The sequence below is a fragment of the Protomyctophum bolini genome (assembly GCF_963924005.1).
Source record: "Protomyctophum bolini genome assembly, chromosome: 22".
Lineage (NCBI taxonomy): Eukaryota > Metazoa > Chordata > Actinopteri > Myctophiformes > Myctophidae > Protomyctophum > Protomyctophum bolini.
In genome coordinates, this window is record NC_137883.1 from 28,458,929 (window position 1) to 28,479,844 (window position 20,916).

The 20,916-nt window shown below is 42.0% G+C and overlaps 3 protein-coding genes across 3 annotated transcripts in view; all 3 read left to right on the forward strand.

Moving 5' to 3' along the window:
* Window positions 1-2,581: 2,581 nt before the first annotated feature.
* Window positions 2,582-3,658, forward strand: LOC308310279 (26S proteasome non-ATPase regulatory subunit 4-like; the record flags this gene model as incomplete). Its single annotated transcript, XM_080756550.1, has 1 exon — window positions 2,582-3,658. The coding sequence occupies one exon, from the start codon at window positions 2,582-2,584 to the stop codon at window positions 3,656-3,658; it is 1,077 nt and encodes a 358-aa protein (XP_080612676.1).
* A 1,365-nt stretch (window positions 3,659-5,023) lies between these two features.
* On the forward strand, window positions 5,024-6,361 carry LOC308309745 (COP9 signalosome complex subunit 2-like; the record flags this gene model as incomplete). Its single annotated transcript, XM_080755662.1, has 1 exon — window positions 5,024-6,361. One exon carries the CDS (start codon window positions 5,024-5,026, stop codon window positions 6,359-6,361), a length of 1,338 nt encoding a protein of 445 aa, XP_080611788.1.
* A 3,964-nt stretch (window positions 6,362-10,325) lies between these two features.
* gpsm1b (G protein signaling modulator 1b) overlaps window positions 10,326-20,916 on the forward strand; it is a 43,651-nt gene continuing 33,060 nt past the window's right edge. Inside the window, exon 1 of the mRNA XM_080756544.1 lies at window positions 10,326-10,564. Within this exon, the coding sequence (XP_080612670.1) occupies window positions 10,500-10,564 (65 nt within the window). The 5' untranslated portion in view covers window positions 10,326-10,499. The remainder of the gene's footprint in view (window positions 10,565-20,916) is intronic.

Consider the following 20,916-nt stretch of genomic DNA (forward strand, 5'->3'; position numbering starts at 1 on the left):
CTTATTGTAATGTTTGGGAGACAATAAACACTTATCTGGAGTTTTTATATGGGACCTGGGTACCTTGGTGTTTTTAGATATTTTAGTATTTCAAAGTGTCTTATTAACATTGAGTGACTGGAGTTTCTTCCAGCTGTGAAATTATACAGTTATATGAGTTCATGGAGCAAAAGTAACTATTAAAAAGTAATTATTTCTGTATCATGATAATAGTGGCTTTCAATATGGTAGAGCAATCAAAAATACTAAATTTACATTGCATAATAAATAAACTGAACAGAAAGCAATATGATAGATTATGTTGTAACAATACTTCTTGGCAATAACTTTTATATTGTTGAAAAGGCTGTTTATCTTCCTTTTAATTTTGTAATTTGTAGGAACATGCATTTTGTGGGATGAGCAGCACAGTATACAGCTGAGTATGTGGGTTAATTTGTGCCCATGAAATCTAAGCCAAATCTTCACTGCCAAACGCTGGTTACTGTGCTTATTCAGCTCTGCTGCTGCCTGCTCATCCCACAAATGCATATTCCGAACCATTTAAAATGGAAATAAAAAGGCTTTCCAGTGGTTATAAAGCCAAGAAAGCAACAGAGACTGTACATCTATCTGTCCAAACTTTGTGTTTTACTTTAGTAGGTTGGTTAGAAGTGCCACTATAGTTTCTCAAGAATCCCCATGTTGGTTTAAGTTTTTATTTTATAAAAGGTATGCAATTTCTCATACATTAAGTAAGTAAGCCTTGCATCGAGCCATGAGGCCCATAGGGCAGGAGCCTATCTCCTGTTTAGCGTGAGGCAGCTTGATGTACAAGTACAGTAGTACACCCTCAGGGATTTACCCCCAATTTGACCCTTGGTGCTCATTGCCAAGCCAGGGAGTCACTGGGTCCAAATTATTTTCTTTGGTAGGATATGACCCGTCTGAGGATGTAACCCCGCCTCCCAGTGTCAGGACACTGTGCTGGTTCATTCCTCATACATTAAGTCACACTAAATAAAAATGGTGCTAAATAGCACAAAATGTTTCTTTGGCACATAATTATAGGGAAACCTCTTTTGGTACTACAGCATACTTTGTCAAATAGTGAGCTTTCCTCTAGTCTACTGCCTCAGCCATGATCCATGATAGCACCATGCTTCTCCTGCTGCTGGCTATATAATACAGCTGCAGTTCCAGAAGCAATATTGGGACCTGAGCACACATGCACCATCTAGTGGATATTATGTTACTAGCCACTGGTTTACCATGATTAAAGGACAATTTCACAGCTGGAAGAAGCTGCAGTGTAGTGGGGAAAGAGTATTCATAATTGAAATTGACACCCTATGAATTAAATCAAATACAAACAACACATGTGTTCCTCTGGAAACTAGTCAAAGGTGACTACATCCTCCTTAAACAGGCTAATATCTAAATGTAACAAGCAGGGATACCTGTGCACAGAGTTCTGTCCACGCTCCAATTACTCAGGTGTAATTGTAAGTAGTCACTGATTACCCCCTCCCCTATAAAGCCTGATGCTCATTCATTCATTCCTGCTCGGCTCTCTGTATGCACTAGCTTGTTTGAGCAAGGTAGGCACTGGATTGTTGTAAAACCATTGTTTAGAGACCATTCATGTATTTTTAATTATCCTATGTTCTTCAGGTGCCCTCTTCTAATACGATACACAACTATCAGAGCTTGTACACACTCACCAGGGATGGACTGGGACAAAAGTTAATCATTTGCCCCAAAAACATATTAAAGCAAGGGGGACTGGACATAACGTCAAGTGGCCAGTCCAGGCCTGATAATCACCGACAAGTTTGCAAAGCTGTGCTAAGAACGATAATGTCATGTTGTCCTGTTTAACTTTCAATGTGATCTATCCATGCCGATCGTGTTTACGTTTACAACTCAATGTGCCAGCGGAAGTGTCATCCTCTTTGAAGAAAGAGGGGTCGAGCAGAGGAGGAAAAGCCTTCTTGCTCTCTGCTGCTTAAAAGGATGCCATTTGATACTTTTGCTCTGCTTGTGTTGAGGAACTCCTTGCGCTGTGTTGGATTGGGGTTCGTAGAGAACAGGCCGCAGCTTGTGTCAGGCATGCCCAAATATGGAGTGTTATGAGGTCAGAACAGGCCAGCTCCATATGGGCAGGGGCCCTGTCCAGAGCCCGGGCAGAGGCCTTTTGCGGTTCCGGACAACTGTGGGTCCGACTGACTCCTGTGGTGGTGTGGAACGCGTGTGTCGAATTTGAAGTCTGTGTGGATTATACACGTACATACAGAGACTTGGTGCATAGATAGATAGATAGATAGATAGATGGATAGATGTTATAATAATAATATCAGGTCCGATCTACTGATCGGTTTTACCCAAATATGGAGTTCCACACTGATGTCGTCACTATGAAATCATTAACGTGTCATACGAGAATAAGCCAGTGGGTTATTGGACTCTTTATTCTGGTTCTCCCCCACAACGGGCCGTGATGTTCATGACACTGATGTGATGTATATGCGCCATACGTCACCGTGGCAGTATAATATATAGTGTACAGGTGGTTTCTCATTCTAGCATCAAGGTTTTCAAAATGGTGCTTGAAAGTACTATGTTCTGTGTGGACAACAGCGAATATATGAGAAATGGAGACTTTCTGCCGATGAGGCTACAGGCCCAGCAGGATGCCGTGGTCGTCGTCTGCAAGTCCAAAACTCGGAGCAACCCAGAGAACAACGTGGGCCTCCTCACAATGGCAAACAACTGCGAGGTCCTGATGACACTACAGAACAATCCGGATACCGGTCGCTTCCAGTCCAAACTGCATGCCGTCCAGCCCCGTGGCAAGATCTCCTTTTGCACAGCCATCAGAGTGGCTCATCTCGCCCTGAAGCACAGACAAGGGAAGAACCACAAGATGAGAATCATCGCCTTCGTGGGGAGTCCTGTGGAGGATAACGAGAAGGACCTTGTTAAATTGGCAAAGCGCTTGAAAAAGGAGAAGGTCAATGTGGATATCATCAGTTTCGGAGAAGAGGAACTGAACACGGAAAAGCTTACTGCCTTCATGAACACTCTGAATGGCAACGAAGGGACAGCCTCCCACTTGGCCACTGTCCCTCCCGGGTCCAACCTCTCCGATGCCCTGGTCTCGTCACACATCCTGGACGGCGAGGGAGGCTCAATGATGGGTCTAGGTGCCAATGAGTTTGAGTTTGGCGTGGACCCCAGTAACGACCCAGAGCTGGCCCTGGCCCTACGGGTGTCGATGGAGGAACAAAGAGCAGCTGCTGCCTCTGCTGCAGAGGTAGGCATGTCCACACCCAATGCAAGTGAATCAGAGGAGGCCCTGTCTCGGATGTCTGCGTCTCAACCAGGCTCGGAGCCCGACTTCGGCAGCATGACAGAGGAGGAGCAGATGACCTATGCCCTGCAGATGTCCCTTTCGGGAGCCCCCATGGACACTACCGCGGAATCTACCAGGGAGCAGGATGAGGATGACAATGACTTGATGCAGGATCAAGAGTTCCTTGAGAGTGTCATGGAGAACCTGCCCGGCGTGGACCGCACTGACGAGGCCATCCGTAACGCCATCAGCTCGCTCGCGGCCCAGCCAGGAAACAAGCCAGATAAGCCAGATGGCAAAAAGGATGAGGAGCCGAAGAAATGAGGGAGCAAGGACAGAAACATGCAGGACTGAGAGACAAGTTGGCATATTGCAGGACTTGTCATCCGTCTATAACTTTAGGGGTCAGAAGATGACCCCAATATGCACATCTGCGGAAAAGCAAAACAGTTTTTTTTCTTGTTCTTTCTTTTTATTCCTTTTCCCCCCCCGACTCATGAATTGGCTAAGGTTGATCTGGTAAAATCTTCTTGCAGCATATTATTAAGTCCTATTGATGGGGAAATATCGTAGTCTGGTTTTAAATGAGCAGTGATCACTAATGTGAAACTAGGGCATTAGCCATAGCAAATTTATAACCAACAAGGTTCAGAGATTTTACAATTCAACACTTTTTTTTACTTCCTGCTATCCGTAGCAACCATACGATTTGCATGACCATGCAATGGTACCTGTGGCCCGACTTCAGAGCTAAAAATAAATAATAATAATAGAAATAATAAATAATATATCTAATATATTTATACAGTGATATTAGTCCATGTAGCAACGTCATGCCAGGCAAATAAAGCACATGTTATTCTGTGAGTGTTTTAAAACAGTATAACCAACATAATGAACAAAGCATATAGGCACAAACGGTAATCTTTGAGTGTACATTTTGACACAGAGCTGAACCACTCCAAGACACTGGAGATCTCAATAATCTTACCTGTGATGATGTGTGTGTGTGTGTGGGGCTGTGTCCATGATCCCCGCCAACTGTCCGGAGATGTTGTGCGTAATGGATTGACGCCCAAGAACTCTTAGAATGGGCATAGTGCACAATTTGAATTACATGATGCTTATTTTGAATCTGATTTACTGTAACATGCTGTATCTGGGAGGGGATATTCTTTCCACTCTCTAAGGAACGGTGGCCATGTAATAAGCTAACATGACAACCTATTTTTAAATTAATAAAACACGATTTGTGTTGTTTTCCCTTGCAGTTCCTGCACTGCACAGCACCTTCATCATTAATCACCTAAAGGCCAATCTAGTGCAGTAGCCAGTCTATGACGTCGGTCATCTATGACATGTTAGTCACCTACTGTATATGACCGTCTATCGGTATTATTATTAGTTATTTCCATATTTGGGCAAAACAAACTATAAGGATAAGAAAATCAATATAAACTAAATAATATAAGTTCGTGTCTGTGCAGACACTACGTTTTGCCATTTTTCCAGCTTTAAAGGGTGTGGTACGCATGACAATCCAGTGATGTCATACGTCACTGCAGTGGTATATATATATATAGAAACAGGTTGCTTGGTTTCTGAGTCACTCTAGCACTAACTAGCTTTGTGATTCAATATAGCCTTCAGTTTAGCTCTCATTTAGTATAAGCAAGGAAAACCATCAAGATGTCTGACATGGAAGATGATTTCATGTGCGACGATGAAGATGACTACGATCAGGAATCGGACGACAGCGCATCTGGACCCAACGTAGGCCTGGAGAACCAGTATTACAACTCCAAAGGTCTCAAGGAGGATGACCCCAAAGCAGCACTCGGCAGTTTTGAAAAGGTGCTGGAACTAGAAGGAGAGAAAGGAGAATGGGGATTCAAAGCTCTCAAACAGATGGTCAAAATAAACTTCAAGCTGAACAACTTTCCCGAAATGATGAACAGATACAAGCAACTGCTGACATATATCAGTGGTGCTGTCACCAGCAACTACTCGGAGAAGTCCATCAACTCCGTTCTGGACTACATCTCCACCTCCAAACAGATGGACCTACTACAGGAGTTCTATGAAACTACCCTTGAGGCTTTGAAAGATGCAAGGAGCGACAGATTGTGGTTTAAAATGAACTCAAAGCTGGGGAAACTGTACTTGGAGAGCGAGGAATATGGAAAACTAGAGAAGGTAGTCCAACAACTGCACCAGTCGTGTCATACAGACGGTGGAAAGGATGACCTGAAGAAAGGCACACAGCTCCTGGAGATATACGCTCTGGAGATCCAGATGTACACCGCACAGAAGAACAACAAGAAACTGAAGGCCCTGTACAAGCTATCTCTTCACATCAAGTCAGCCATCCCTCATCCGCTCATCATGGGCGTCATCAGAGAATGTGGGGGGAAGATGCACCTGAGGGAGGGCGAGTTTGAGAAGGCTCACACAGACTTCTTCGAAGCCTTCAAAAACTACGATGAGTCTGGGAGCCCACGGAGAACCACGTGCCTGAAGTACCTGGTCCTCGCCAACATGCTGATGAAGTCAGGAATCAACCCCTTTGACTCTCAGGAGGCCAAACCCTATAAAAATGACACGGAGATCCTAGTGATGACAAATTTGTTAGGCGCCTATCAGAATAATGACATTGCTGGATTTGAGAAAATCTTAAATCGCAGTAAAATAATGGAGGACACTTTCATCAGAGAGCACATCGAGGAACTCCTGCGTAACATCAGAACTCAAGTACTTATCAAGCTATTAAAACCATACACAAGAATACACATCCCCTTCATCTCCAAGGAGCTGAACATCGATGTAGGTGATGTGGAGGGTCTGCTGGTGCAGTGCATACTGGCAAATACGATCCAGGGCCGCATTGACCAGCTTCACCAGCTAATAATACTGGACCATAAGAAGAGACAGGAACGCTACGCTGCTTTGGACAAATGGACAGAGAAGCTGAGTTCACTGAACCAAGCTATTGTCACCAAACACATGACGCCGTCAGACACTATGTAAAGAGAGAGAAAAATCACCTGTGTGACGTGAGCGGTGCCTTTTATCATGATGTCACAACAGGTGACCTGGCTAATAACCTAAGACACACACCAAGCCACACGGTGGAGCGGTTAGCACAGCAAAAAAAAGGAAATAGCTGAAAATGGCATGTTTGAATGCTTCCATAAAAATGCCTCTCCATTTAGACCTTTTTTGAGAGTCACAAAGAAAAGTCATAATAATCACCTTTAAAAATGTTGTCTGAATAGGGATCCCCATATAGTGCAGTTTCTTCAGTTGAATAATAAAATATAAAAAAAAGACGGTTGGCTCAGTTTGTGCAAATGAGCAGAGCAGTAGACCGGACCATTAGCTATAGGAGACATCTTACAGTCAAGTCACATTTATTTATATAGCACATTTCCATCGACAATAAAGACAAGAAAATGCAAAGGTCAGTCCGTATAGTGGTGTACACAGAGAGTCTCCAGAGTAGTAGAGAACAGTGGAAGTTATTTTCTCAGCTAAGACCTTGCAGCTATGCATTGCAGGCCTGGGGCCTGGGGGCATCTCCTGTAACCAGTGCATTTCCCCATCTACTAATCCCACAAGTTGCCAGTGGACATCAAGAACCCTTTGGATACCTGTTGAAGAACTGTTGCATGATGGTGTTCAGGAACCATGACATCTCTGACAAGAAATTGAGGCATCAAAGAGCCTTGTGGCCTTAGTTCTCAAAGTTGGGGTCCAGAACAGTCCAAAGCCCCAATTAAAGGCTGATTATCATTTCTTCTACCGGTAGTTTTAGAAATCTGCAAAGTACGTTTTCTTTTTTTTGATGTGAATTCCTATCAGAATGTGCTGTCCAAGTCTGGATCCATCTGTACGTGCATGGAACCAGAACCAGTGGTGGACAAAGCACTCAACCGCAGTACTTGATTTAAAGTATGACCAAATGTTACAAGTGAAAGTTCCTCAGTCAAATTTGCAGTTGGGTTCAAGTACTGCAGTACTTGCTTTAAAAAATACTCAAAAAAGTGCATTAAAAAAATATATATATATATATAAACTTATCCCATTTCCCAGGGGTTCCCAAATGTTTTAGCTCAAGACCCAAAAGAGAAATTAATTAGGCATTTGCACGGGACCCAACGGCTAAAAATCACACCTGTGTGAAGTGAGGGGTGCTCTTGTCATCATACATCATCATGGATCATCTAATACTGGCCAATCAGAATGCCGATTTGCTTGTTTACATTTGACGTACATTTTCCCTTCAATGTCATTGGCTTTTAATGTTTTGATGTTTAATTTACGTCATATTTAGCGGAATTTTGACCTGAAGTCCCCTTTCATTGTCAATGGCAAATCTTGAGACGTGAGGGGACAAAAGCTGTATATAGGAGTGGCTAGCGCCCCTAAAAAAAACTGATTTTAATTGCGACCCAATTTAATTGCGACCCATAAGGAAATGAGAAACTATGTTGTATTCTGTACCGATTTGCTCAGGCACATATGATGTCAATTCTCCATTCATTGTCAATGATAATTTAATGTTTGTGTAAGACGTAAATCTACACTAATAGCTGAATATAGGAGGGGCTAGAAAAAAGAAGAATGTCATGAATTGTCAAATTGTGAAAATTTGTGAAAATAGCTAATCGTCTTGTAGATATTCTATTTTCAATATTTACAACAAAGTATAGGACTTGAGTAGTTAAAGTTGTAAACAAACCAGCCATTGTACAAGAGTTGTTTTAAAATAAAATAGATGAAATTCCTGAAAACTCATGTTTGGTTTTAACTAGTTTGGTCTCCTTTGTTGTGGAGAGTTTACCAATGAGGGAAAAAGGTAGTGTTTTATGGAGTGTACATCTTGCACAAAATCTGTAACAAAGCCTCAAAAGCAGATGGACATTTGAGATCAGCAACCATGTACACACATTTGTACAAGCTGGTTCATTCTTCATTTGCATTGATACCTCATCACTATTAATGATATCATCAATATTATCAATGATATCACTATGCATACTACAGTTGCATGCATCTTTTCCACTGAGACTGTATTAAGGCCAACCTTTCAGGGTGTGAAACAGCATCAACCTTGGTCCTTGGACATGAGTACTTCACCAGTACTACAGCTAAATATTAATTTTCTCTTTTATTATTGTGTTGCTTCTGGGTTTCTGCCGAAACGTTCCCTTCTGTTGGATAAGGATCGCAAAAATAGGTCATAGGCGTAAATAAGAGACTGCATGTTTTGTGTCCAATGTCACTCATGTAGATGTTGTATGGCATACATCAGATGGGGAGAGGTTCATAAACTTCCTGGCACTTGAATCTGCGCTTTTATATTATACTATTTTATAAATGATAGGTTGCTTTAACAACACCACTCCTGTTCTCGGGCATACTCATTAGGGGTCCCAGTAGGGAAGCTTTCCAAACCCCACTGTTTTTGTTCTCATTATTTCTGTCCACTAAAAGAAGAAGCAAAAATAGTATGGCCTAAAATTACACTACAATTGGCAGTTGGTTTGCAAATTCCACCCACTACTCTGGCACATAAAATGACTCATTTTGACCTCAAGGTGGCACTGTAAAGTTTACATTGGATACTGCAGATGGTAGCCCAGGCCAGAGCAGCAGTATTGTGCCTGTGACAGAAAAAAAAATCACACCCGCTGGTGCAACTCCGTGTGGGGGTCCCGGGGGGTCCCCATGGGTCCCTGCAAGTTCCAGACCCACAGGATGGAAAAACATTGTGGAGGAGAAAAAAAAGAAGAAAAAAGTTCAGAGTAGAACACCTACACTAAACAACCCTAGTTTGTTACTGTTGACTTTTCTTTTCTCTTCCCTTGATGGTGAATTGATATTGTAAAGTAAACCATTTATTTTATTTTATTTTTCACGTTGTATACATCTCTCTCTAACTCAATAACTTGTATAGTCCTGCAAACAAAACATAAAAAGTTGAAATATGGAGGTATAGTTTCTGCCCGACAGCAACAACATAATGTGTGGGCTGACATTGCATACACAGGCTATTCATAAATCACTGTGGCTCCCATGTGGTTGTTGGACCTCACGCGGCCCATCTATGATGTCAGTCATCTATGACATGACATAGGCCTATCTATGACTCATGGCTCCATAATAGGCCTATTGGGCAAGGTTTCAGACTTCCATCATACAAATAATTTATGTTTATATTACATAAATATACTCAATATGTGAAAAATAAATGTGTGGAGGACTGGAGGCATTTTCTTGACCTAAGAAATTTGACCTTGATCAGTCCAGCTGTTCGCGCTTGTTCACCCAGGGCTGTTAGGACTACCTTGTGCCCAAGATCAGTGGTTCTCTCTAAATGGTGTCCGGGGTCCCCCAGGGGTCCTTAGGGAAGTTAGGGGATCGCCAACAAAAGTAGCCTAGTTAATAGCATCAAAATCAGTTCAACCAATATACAGTACATTGACTATTTGAAAATATCCAATCTATAAGTGAGCTTGTAGATATCCTATTAATTAATTAATAGGAGAATGAGAATTGAAAGAAAGAAAGAAAAATAATCAGGTGGCCTTTTAAATGTTTTGCTCAAAATATAGGCCTACAGAAAATCCTCAATTTGAGTATTTTAATACATGTTTGTAAACTTTTACAACATAAAGCAAGTTTATATCCTTTGATTGGGCTCTCCCAGTCCCAGGGGTCTACATAGGCTATACTTGCCCGACCCCCTCCTTTTTCCAAATTTCCATCTACACCTGAGCTTTTATATTATATATTAATGCTGACAGCCAGGGAAAGACAGTAAGTATTATGTGGGTTTCACCAGCTAAAATCACTCATGCTCACTCACTCACTCTTTTACTCCCCAGCAGCCTCTGATGTCACTTCGGGGGAGGGGCTGTCTTTTATATGGTTTGTGTTTGCACAATACCTCACTTCCTCAGCAGCTGCCATTACTGTGTGTGTGTGTAGAGAGAGAGAGAGAGAGAGGGAGTGAGTGAGGCAGCTGAGCTAGCTCTATGGCTGAGCGGCATACAAAAGAAAAGACGTGGTGAAGAGTTAGCGGAGGAGATATTTGAAGGAAGGGTCGAGCCGGAAGTAAGAGGCAGGTAGGCTACTTACAGTAGCAGCAGCAGCTCCTTCCATGGCTCAGTCCGTTGCTAACGGTACTATGGACCAGGATCTAGCAAGCAAGAGGCTCCACTCAAGGTAGGACCCTCTGGGGGAGTCGGGGAGACGCACAGATTAAAGCTTTGTTGCCTGATCTTGGGTTGACTGTTGTTACCTATCGGTGGAGGGGGGGGGGGTCTACTCTGTGGAGGGAGGGGGTCTACTTCTAGGAAGAGAAAGAGACGGGGTGGGGAGGTAAGTGTCTGCCGGGCTCAATGCACGACTGACTGACTGACTGAGGAGCAGCAAGACAGCCAGCCAAGGACACCAGCTCTCCTCCCTGTACTGTACCAGAGAAAGAAAGACCCAGGCAGGCACAGCTTCCTTCCTTCCCCAAACTAAGCCTCGTTCCTGGGCTTGCGTGGCTCCCTGAGATCCCTGCAGCCTGGGTGAACTGAACTGACTGCTGGTCTAGTCTGTCTGTGGCTGGAATGTGCAGACTGGAGGGAGCCACGTAAGACGTGGACATGGTGATGGGTGGGTGGGATATGTGTTGCAAGGAGTGTCTCTGGCCCAGCTGGGGGACGGGAACAGGGAATATGAGAGACAGGCTCACTCACGCATGGCTCCTTCTTTTAAAACAGTGGTTCTCGTCAGCTATCAGCTATGATGGATAGTTTAGGAACCAAATGGACCCATGGATCTGTAACACTTGAGAGTGTACAAATGGAACCCCGTTAGGGTCTCTCAGAGTTAAATTAACATTGATTTTACAATAACAATTGGGGTTCCAGAGATAAAAATGCCATTAAATGGGGTTCCGTAGCCTAATGCATGTCAAACTGGGGGTCCTTGAAATTACAATGGTTGACAATCACTGCTATAGCCGTAAAAATAATCTTCTCTTATGGGGGTCCCTGGCATATCTTTTTCAAATGGGGGCCCGCTGGCTAATAAAGCGTCAATTTGGGGGTCCTTGACATGAAAAGGTTTAGGAACCAAAACACATCATATATCGGGTGAAATGTCACACCATGAGATATATATATATATATATATATATATATATATATATGTACATACCTACACACACCTCCTGACTGCTGTGATTTCTGATCTGACAGACGTGTATATAGGCAGTGACACAAATGAGTTATTAACTTACTGTAGGCTACCCTGTATAATAATATAACAGGAAATGACCAAAGGTCATAACATTCTTGCATTTATGAAACTCATGCCATTTAGTACTGCTGCCTACTGTACATCATGCAACTGCAGCAACTGTACATTATATTTACTATTTTGGGGCTGGCAAATATTAAACATTTTAAGCACAATGCTCTAACGCATTTATGTGAAGATTAATATAATTCTAATCATTATTTTACAACACTGCTTTAAGTTGATGAGTCATATCTGTTTTGTGTGATGGGACTTTGTTGTCCCTTTCACCCTGCACCACATAAATGTCACAAACTCGCTTTGACAGTGACGCAGTGTGTGTGTGTGTGTGTGTGTGTGTGTTACTGTTAAAATGTGACACATTCATTCAGCCAGCACTTTGATGTGACCTGGCGTGTACAGTACTCCGCAATACCAAATCCTATCCAGAAGACTTTTGGACAAACATTTTTTATCAACTCTCGATGTCTTGCCATTGTAGAAATTGTTGCTTGCTTGCCACCCTCACGCCACTTGAGGGACAGGCTGTGTACACAGAAGGGGCTGCCGAGAATGTTAATGGCTGCTGAGTTGTGAATTGACATTCACAAGCCCTGTGAGGTCACCATGCCCCTGGGACAAACATGACGTGACGTGCGCCGTGCGCACACTTACTGTATTTTGCTTTGTTTCCATCATATGGCAATAGAGGCCTGCCTAATGTATAGCAGCATTCCCTGTATACTCTCCACTGTCTCCAGCCTACGCAGTGTCAATCCATACCCTTCTGGCTGTGTTCTTTGTCTTTCCAAGGATGTACAGTACTATTCACCATGTAGAGCCTATTTAATGTCCTGAACCTTCCAAGTTCCTTTGTACATAAATAACATACTGTATCTTAGACATAGTTTAGTACCAAAACCCTAGCTAGATGAAGAAGAATTTGGCAAATGGTGCATTTATATGGCACCTTTATCCAAGGCACTTTACAGAGATTGTGCATTACATTCACACAACACATTCATACACCGATGGCGGAGGAAACCATGTAAGACTGCTCATTGGGACCAATTAGGGGTTCAATGTCGCACAGATTAAAATAGGTTGCATTTTGCATCCCAAAAGGCAGTTAATATAAAGGGACGCAATAAAACAACGACCTCTGCATCCACGGGATGCACTACTTTTTTTTAATTCTAGTTTATTTTGCTAGCTTTAGTTATAATAATAATTTCTTCTTCTGTTCTCTACATGAATATAACCACATTATAACCATATAAAATGAAATGGGAGTTAAATGCTGCAATTTGTAAAAATGGCAAAATATGACTCCTAACGTTGTTGAAGTGGGACTCATAAAATGTCCCTGGGATTCATCTAAATTCTAAAAGACCATCCCTGCATCCCGGGACTCATTACATTGAACACCTATTTACATCACTGCTGTCTTGCTCAAGGACACTTCAACACTAACTCTCTGGGGGAGCCCGGGATCGAACCGGGAACCTTACGGCTCCCAAGCGGCCGCTCTACCTCCTGATCCACTGTCGCCCCGTCCCGCTGTTGTTAAAGTCTAATAGCAGCAGGACCAGTGGATGAGTCTCATTGAAATGAGACTCTGCTGCACTGGAATAATAAGCTTATTACTGCGTTTATTACAAATCAAAAGAGCACATTTTGATTCAGTGAGCTTCTGGGTTTAGGACAAAACGCTAAATCACCATTGTGTGTTGTCTTCAAATCTCACAATTCATTTTGTGAGGCAGGGGAAAAATATAATTATGTAATGACCCAATTCTGGGTGGTGTTGACATTCCCCTAATGTCTGTATTCCTTGGTAACGTTCCACTTTTTACACTGTTTATTTAGAATTAGCTAATATTTTTTGAAAATGTTGGAACAAGGCTTTTAAGTGGTTAAGTGAGGCATTCAGGGGGTAGACGGCGAGCTGTGGCCAGAGGCTCAGGAGGTAGTTTGGCCATCTTGGAATCGGAAGGTTCCAGGTTCGATTCCTGGCTCCTCCTGGCTTTGTGTGGAAAATGTGAACCCCATTATACTATGCTCCTGATAAGCAAGTTAGATGCTCATGCTACCTCGTGTGTGTGTGTGTGTGTGTGTGTGTGTGTGTGTGTGTGTGTGAGAGAGAGAGAGTGTTAGGGTATGGTGAGAGAGAGACTGTATGTATATAATACATTGTAAAGCGCGTTGTAAAAAGCCACTACTGTATATAAATGCACCATTTTATCTTTTCTTTACCATATAGAAGACTAGACGGGCAGATATGAGAATGAAAAAAATGCAATATAACAGAAAGAGAGAATAGAGCAAAAGGTTCTGCCTGGATTGAGATGGACATACAACACGGCAAAAAACATTCCTAGAGAGTTTCTCTTTGGTTTCCCTGACAACTAGCCTTGGCGCTCTGTAATTATGGGCTGGATTAGTACTCTGAGGACATAGTTCCTGGGCTAAGCCAGGACTCTGCCAAAGGGGAACAGCAGTACAGAATCCCTAATGAAAGAAGAGCTCCAACAGAGAGCTGTACATGAGCTGAATATACTGTAGGGTAATATCAGCCCTATTTTACACTTCCTTGTGTCGCACGAAAATAAGTAAGGCTTGCCGGTACAATACATTCATTACAAGTCAGAATTGAGATTTGTTTGTCAATTATTTTCTATCCTCTTTGGTACAAGGGCACTCTCTCCCAAGTATGTACCGGTAAATCAACTACAATGATGCTTCTGTTCACCTGTCCCAATCACCCTTATCAAGGACAACTGAAACGAAATACCTTGATGAAGGTACCACTTGATGAGGGTATTCCTAGAGGTTGCAACACTCTCAGCCATAATCAGTATGGCCAGGATTCACGTTGCCTGAAGTAACATATTCATTTCTGACGCTTGACATCAGTGCTAATTCTGTGGCGATTAGTTAAGGCTGATATTACAGTCTCATGCTCACATTGTATATGACCTTATCATGCACTGAGAAGATAATAAGGGCACTGACGCATTTGGGTGCTGGTGGAAATGGACGTGCGGCCGCTTGTGGCACGCCTTCTGACTGAGCCTAAAGGAAGAAAAAACCCCCCCAGTTTTGCAGCTATGTAACAATATCATTTGTTTACTAGCTCTGCTCACAACAAAGCTTAGAAAAGTGTATCTTATACACATATGCTGTTAGAGCGTATCAAACCACGGTGGAAAAAAGTGTGAAGGCTTTAAAAGGATTGTTGTTGTCAACATCACCTCACACTCTGTCCCAGTGGTGTGGAGTGGGACCACAAACAGCTATGGTTTGGTTAAAAACATTCCTTTGTTGGGCCCTTTCACTTTCCACACTGAATCCATGTTTTTATTTTCTTGTATTTTCATGATACCATAAACAAGGCTTACACCAGTAAATAGTTATACACAAGAGCACACACTTTATTCAATTGTCAGTAAAGTCAGTTACTGTGGCCGGTATGCTACTTAAAGGGACACTTCACCCTTTTTGCAAAAAAATATATGTTAATGACGTTTAGAAGCTTTAGAACACTTTCCTGGGGGTCTTTATGTGTGTAATATGTGGTTTTAGATATTTTAGATTGTAGCAGTGAGCCTGTTGTCTCTGATGTCATGGACACTGGGCTCACTTCCTTCCTGGACTACATGTTGTCTCAGTAAGACAGCTCTCCCCCCTATCCACAAGGAGGAGCAGTGCACAAAATAATTATGGGAATTGTTGTCCAGGAAGGTAGTGAGACCAGTGTCCATGACATCAGAGACAACAGGCTCACTGCTACAATCTAAAATATCTAAAACCACATATTACACACATAAATACCCCCAGGAAAGTGATCTAAAGCTTCTAAACGTCATTAAAATATATTCTTTTGCAAAAAGGGTGAAGTGTCCCTTTAAGAATGTTACATTGATCTCAAGTATGTTGTCCGACTCAACTACTAGTTATTTACCGGTATTACAAAATAACAATGACTAATCTTCCTCATCTGACGGGCAGCTGTGTGTTCACAGTCCACACTAAGCTGTTTTCATTGAAAGGGCATACATTATGGCTCATGGTGAAGTTCAGCTTACTGTCAGACCTCACTGAAAACTTCACTGTAACTTTGGTTCCTGAAACCTGTCCAATAGGGGTGTGCTTCCCCTGTTCTGCCATGGTGACTGTATTGGAAGACTGTCTCCTTTAGACCACAGGCAGCCTATTATGGGATGAATGTCTCCCAAACAGACCAATTAGAGTGGTAAGCAGAGGAGAGAATGGCAGACTGTACCATACAGAGGCATTATTAGGTCAGCCACAATGATGGCAAGAATAAAAGTAAACTAAATTAAAAAAAAAACATCTTGCTGCCGAGACTAATTCCTTTGTGCCTTTCTGCTGTTGTTTCTTGTCACCTTAATTTCTTTGAAATATATATATTTTTCGCCCCGCTTCAATTCCATATTGCTTAGTTTTTTGTAATGTTATTTAGTTTTGTTGCTTAATATTCATAACTTTTTGAACTAATTGAACTGTTCCCAAAGTTATGTATGCAAAACCTGAAAATATATGGGATATAGAATTGCATACATTAAATTGATTGATACACATCATCTTGACTACTACTATGACTAAAATGGACTCTGCTTAGACTACCTTAGACTACCGGTACATTTTTCTTAAATTCTTTGCAGCTCAGTGGTAGTGTTTAATGACGCACATTGTGATTGTTTGTCCGGATTGCGGAAAACTTCTAATTTCTGACGCTACCAGAAGCTGCTCTGTTACAGCCCAGTCACAACGCTGTGAATGGAGATCATAGACGGCACCCTGTCACACTGAAAAACTAAAGATGCTTTATCATGCTTATGAGTCATGACGACCAATTTTGCCACACTTACTGTGTGCTGCACTGTGGAAAGTGTGTCTGGGACCGTGGGCAGTCCCTAATGCTTAAATGATGCTCCGTTGTCAAAAATGTAAATTAAGATCTAATGTCTGTGTGCGATTCCATCATACAACATCATTGTAGGAACGGCGGTGAAGTATAACTCGGGCTTAACCCATTCTGAACGGGAACCCATTTTGGTGATAGCATCATGTTATGCTTTAGCTATTGAAAAATAGCAGATCTACAAGCTCATAGCGCGCCACCGAGTGGCGCGCTACGAGCTTGTAGGTCTGCTATTTTTGAAAAATCGAAGAACGACTGACATTTTTTAGAATCTGATCTCAGGTCAGAATGGGTTAATCAGACCAGTGTGTGTCCAGTGGAAACCTCGTATGAATCTGATCTCAGGTCAGAATGGGTTAAAACCAGTAAGACGCCTGAGGGCGAGAAGCGACCTCGTCCGGCGAGGCCATATATGGAGCGTGTCTTGAGTGTACGGGGTTTGATGAGGTCAGATCAACATATGGAATGTCAGAACAGGTCTGCTCCATATATGGAGATCTAAGGGTGGCAGCGGGGGCAATGTCTTGAGTGTACAGGGTTTGATGAGGGCCCGAACTTAATTTTACGGCCTGTTGAGAACTCTAGTTTTCGTCGGCTGCCGGGCAAGGCTGCACAAATAACTTTGGGGCGGCCCGTCTAGAGTTTAAATGGACAGGTTCTGACATATATCCATATACTAATATTGATGACACCAGGGATCTCCATATATGGGCTTAATTGCGACAGCAGGTCCCATTTACTATGATCCCTGATTTATGTCATCCCTGATGATGTCATAGTGATGCCACAAGACCTGGGCACAATATATATGGGCTTTCCCCATGTATGGGGATTTTGAGTGACTGACGGACAAAAAACGCACGATTCAATATATGACTTATCTTATTCTATTCTTAGTCAACAATCAATCACGCACAGATCCAAAATTCGTTGCAGCGCTCTACTGTTTTTTAGCCTCTCCTCCTTGCCGGTAAAGTTGATGTTCTTGAAATGGTGGACATTACAACCTTGACTTGATTCTTGGCAGTATAGTACCATCGCCAGGAATGTTCAGCAGGAGTTTTAGCTGAGCTGCCATATGCAAACTAAGAGAGGTTTCCTGTCTGATCATTGATGTGTACTTACAGTACATTTCAGGATGTTGGAAGGCGATAGTTGTGAGTCGTGACATGACATTGTCGCATAACTACATGGTGATAAGTTGTGAGTTAAGTTGTATGGTCTGGGAAAGGTATCATCACGTGTGGTTGTGATTAAACATCCTCCTTTTAACAGTTCTTTTTTTGCCATTTGTGGATACTGAGCTGCATGTTTTCTTTTTTTTATTATGTATTCTGTATTTAAATACCTCTTACTTTTACTACTACTGACAATAACAAATATATGCCTTAGACTCTGAGCAATACTATGTATCTACTTAACTGTAAAGAACATCAAGGATAGGATAAAAAGAGAAGACAAATAATAAATATTTAATAAATAGTGTGTGTCTGTAGGAACCGAAATTGAATTATTTTAATGGGTACTGTTGGAGATAGTCTCTTGATAACAACAAACAAACAAATTGTGCAGTGAGATACTTGAGGAAAAACGAATATGAAATGTACTACATCATGAGATCTCATGGGCGTCAGAATTCTATCCCTTGCAGATTAAGTACAATCACCAAGTGACAGTTTGTGAAGTCTGCTCCCTGGTCAAATGCTTTCCCTGCACATTTTATACATTAACATGAAGCCAAAAACGGCGGATTCCAGATGATTTCTGTATGTTCCCCTCGATACTTCTGCTTTTCCTCGGGGTTATGCGATGGTCAGTTTAGTCAGAGAGTTAGCCTGCAGGACAAGGCATAAGACGAACCAACATATAGAAAATATGGAACTGTGTGATGCAGAGAGGCCTCTTGACCTCTCCTCTGATACTTCCTTTTTCCTTGCTTAACAGCTGAGTGTCCATTTTTAGATTTCTTATCAACCAGCTGTTTTGGGAAAACACAGTTACGGAAATATGGACATACAGTGTATTTGTCATCCTTTGGTCGTATAGATTAAAGGTTAAACATGGATGAATCAATATCCTGATATATTCAAAATGTATAATAAACTTGCATTTAATCACATTATGCCTTTAAATAAATGGCTCTTTATTTAACATTAATGATCGATACCCGGTTCGATACCCGGTACCAAAGCATGTTCGGTTCGCTACCTGCTTGGTCCCGAGGTTTGGGAATCGGGACCAACCCCTAGTATGAATTACTGTACATCTCCCATCAGTGCTGACTGAGAATCAAAAGCTGTGTGTATGTACAGTATGTTGATCCCTATATACTTTGACATCATAATCACCTCAAATAGTTCCTATTTTTGCCGAATGTTTGCCTATTATATGACCATTATATACCCAGAATAGGCATGCTTGGATTAATGTGGTTAATGTACGAAAATATTCCTTTGACCATGTGCATGTTTGACTAATGACAGTCATACCTAACTGGAATATAATGATTATACACCCCTGTTTTCATTTATTTAGAGAACCATTCAGACTGGATACAGTGCTGCACAGTGATGATTATACAAGTGTAAAATAAAATAAGATGCAAGCCACTGATCGTTGGCACACACATTGTTGTGTTGGTGGGTTGTCCTTTTTCATTAGGCCAACTTTTGTGTTCTTGAACTACTACGACACGTTGTGAGCTTATAGATCGGCAATTTTCAGCAAATAGATTTGGTATAGAGGGAAAAAGGAGGGGTGACCCTAGTCAACTAAACATGTAGGGTTTTATGCAGAGATTGTGCTTATCTCCTCATTTATGTCTCCTTCTTCCAAGTTTTAGTTTTCCCACGTGGATCTGGCCAACTATGACAACTGCCATTTTAGTCTGCCAATTTCTTGATGAGCATCAGCATTTCTCACAGCTTTGGTTGTTGACTCTCAGCTCTAACGGAATTCACTGGCAGCTGCAGCATGTTTTCTGTACAGTTTGTGTGATGCAGTAGAATGTGCATTGTGCAGGGTCATCAGAAATTAACCTTGTCCAATTCCGGATACTGTTTGATCCTGTTTGTTGTTAGTGAATTGATACCAAAAATGGTCAAACATTTTGAAATGTCAGAAAGCCTGCAGAGAAGTTGAGACAACATGCTCAGCAGGTTGTACAGTTCTTCGAGTATAACAGGAGACTGAGGAGAGGTCTTTCCAGATTTACTGTGACTAGATCACATGGATGCCTTTTGGCTGTTACAGTACTGTCTATTACAGTATTATTATGTCAGCTTTACAGTAAATGGGGCCTCCACCACTCTGTTATGGACACACTGCACTGTGTACAGTAGACAGTGAAGTGACAATTGGACATTTTTAACACCTAAAAAGGAGAAAAAAGCAGCACCATTACTGCATTAAAAGTAATCGTCAAACTATACTATACTATACTAACTAAAAAATACAATATTTGTATGGTTTTATATTGTATCCTACTATAAATGCGCCACGTGTGTGTGTGTGTGTGTGTGTGTGTGTGTGTGTGTGTGTGTGTGTGATTGTAATGCACGTAACTCGAGAACCGTTTACCCCACGGACTTCAAATTCGACACACGCGTTCCACACCATCACAGGGAGTGCAGTGCACGGCCTCGAGTCGGTCAGACTATGGTTTTCCAGAACCACCACAAAAGGCTCTGCTCAGGCTCTGCCAGTGGGCCTAATCAGCCTAAATCCCCTCACCTGTGCCTCAGCCAATTGATTGCCATGGCAACCCGACACGGACAATTGATTAGCCTACTTAACCAGTCCACTTTTCACAGTCAGTCAGTTTGCCCTCTTCAGACACGGGCAGATACAGAGATCTCCTTGTGGAACACAGACAGATAGTTAAAACGGGTGCTATGACAAGTTGACAAATGGTATTATTAGGTTCCCAAGTTGCATCGTTCTCAAGTAGGCCGTTAGCCGACGGGCACGTACAGGTCTAGTATTAATAATATTGCTAGTGATTCGATTGTGGTTGTGGACTTCAAAGGAATATATTGCATCGTGATCAAACAGAATACTCAATCATCGAGTTATTTAATAGATCATACAAAGAAAACATCAATTGTGTTTTATAAAAAGTGTTTTATACCTTTCTGCAGTATTAAACCTGTACAGGAAAACTACAAAGGATTTCTTGCCTCTTTATGCCCTACATACTTCATCGTATATGCCAAATAGTGAACATAGTCAACACAATTGACACAGCCAAATTGGAGACAGCTGGTTGAAAGTGGTTCATGGAGGGGGGAACGGTGGCACAGTCGGGACTCGGTAGTGCTGTGGCCTCACAGATAGAAGG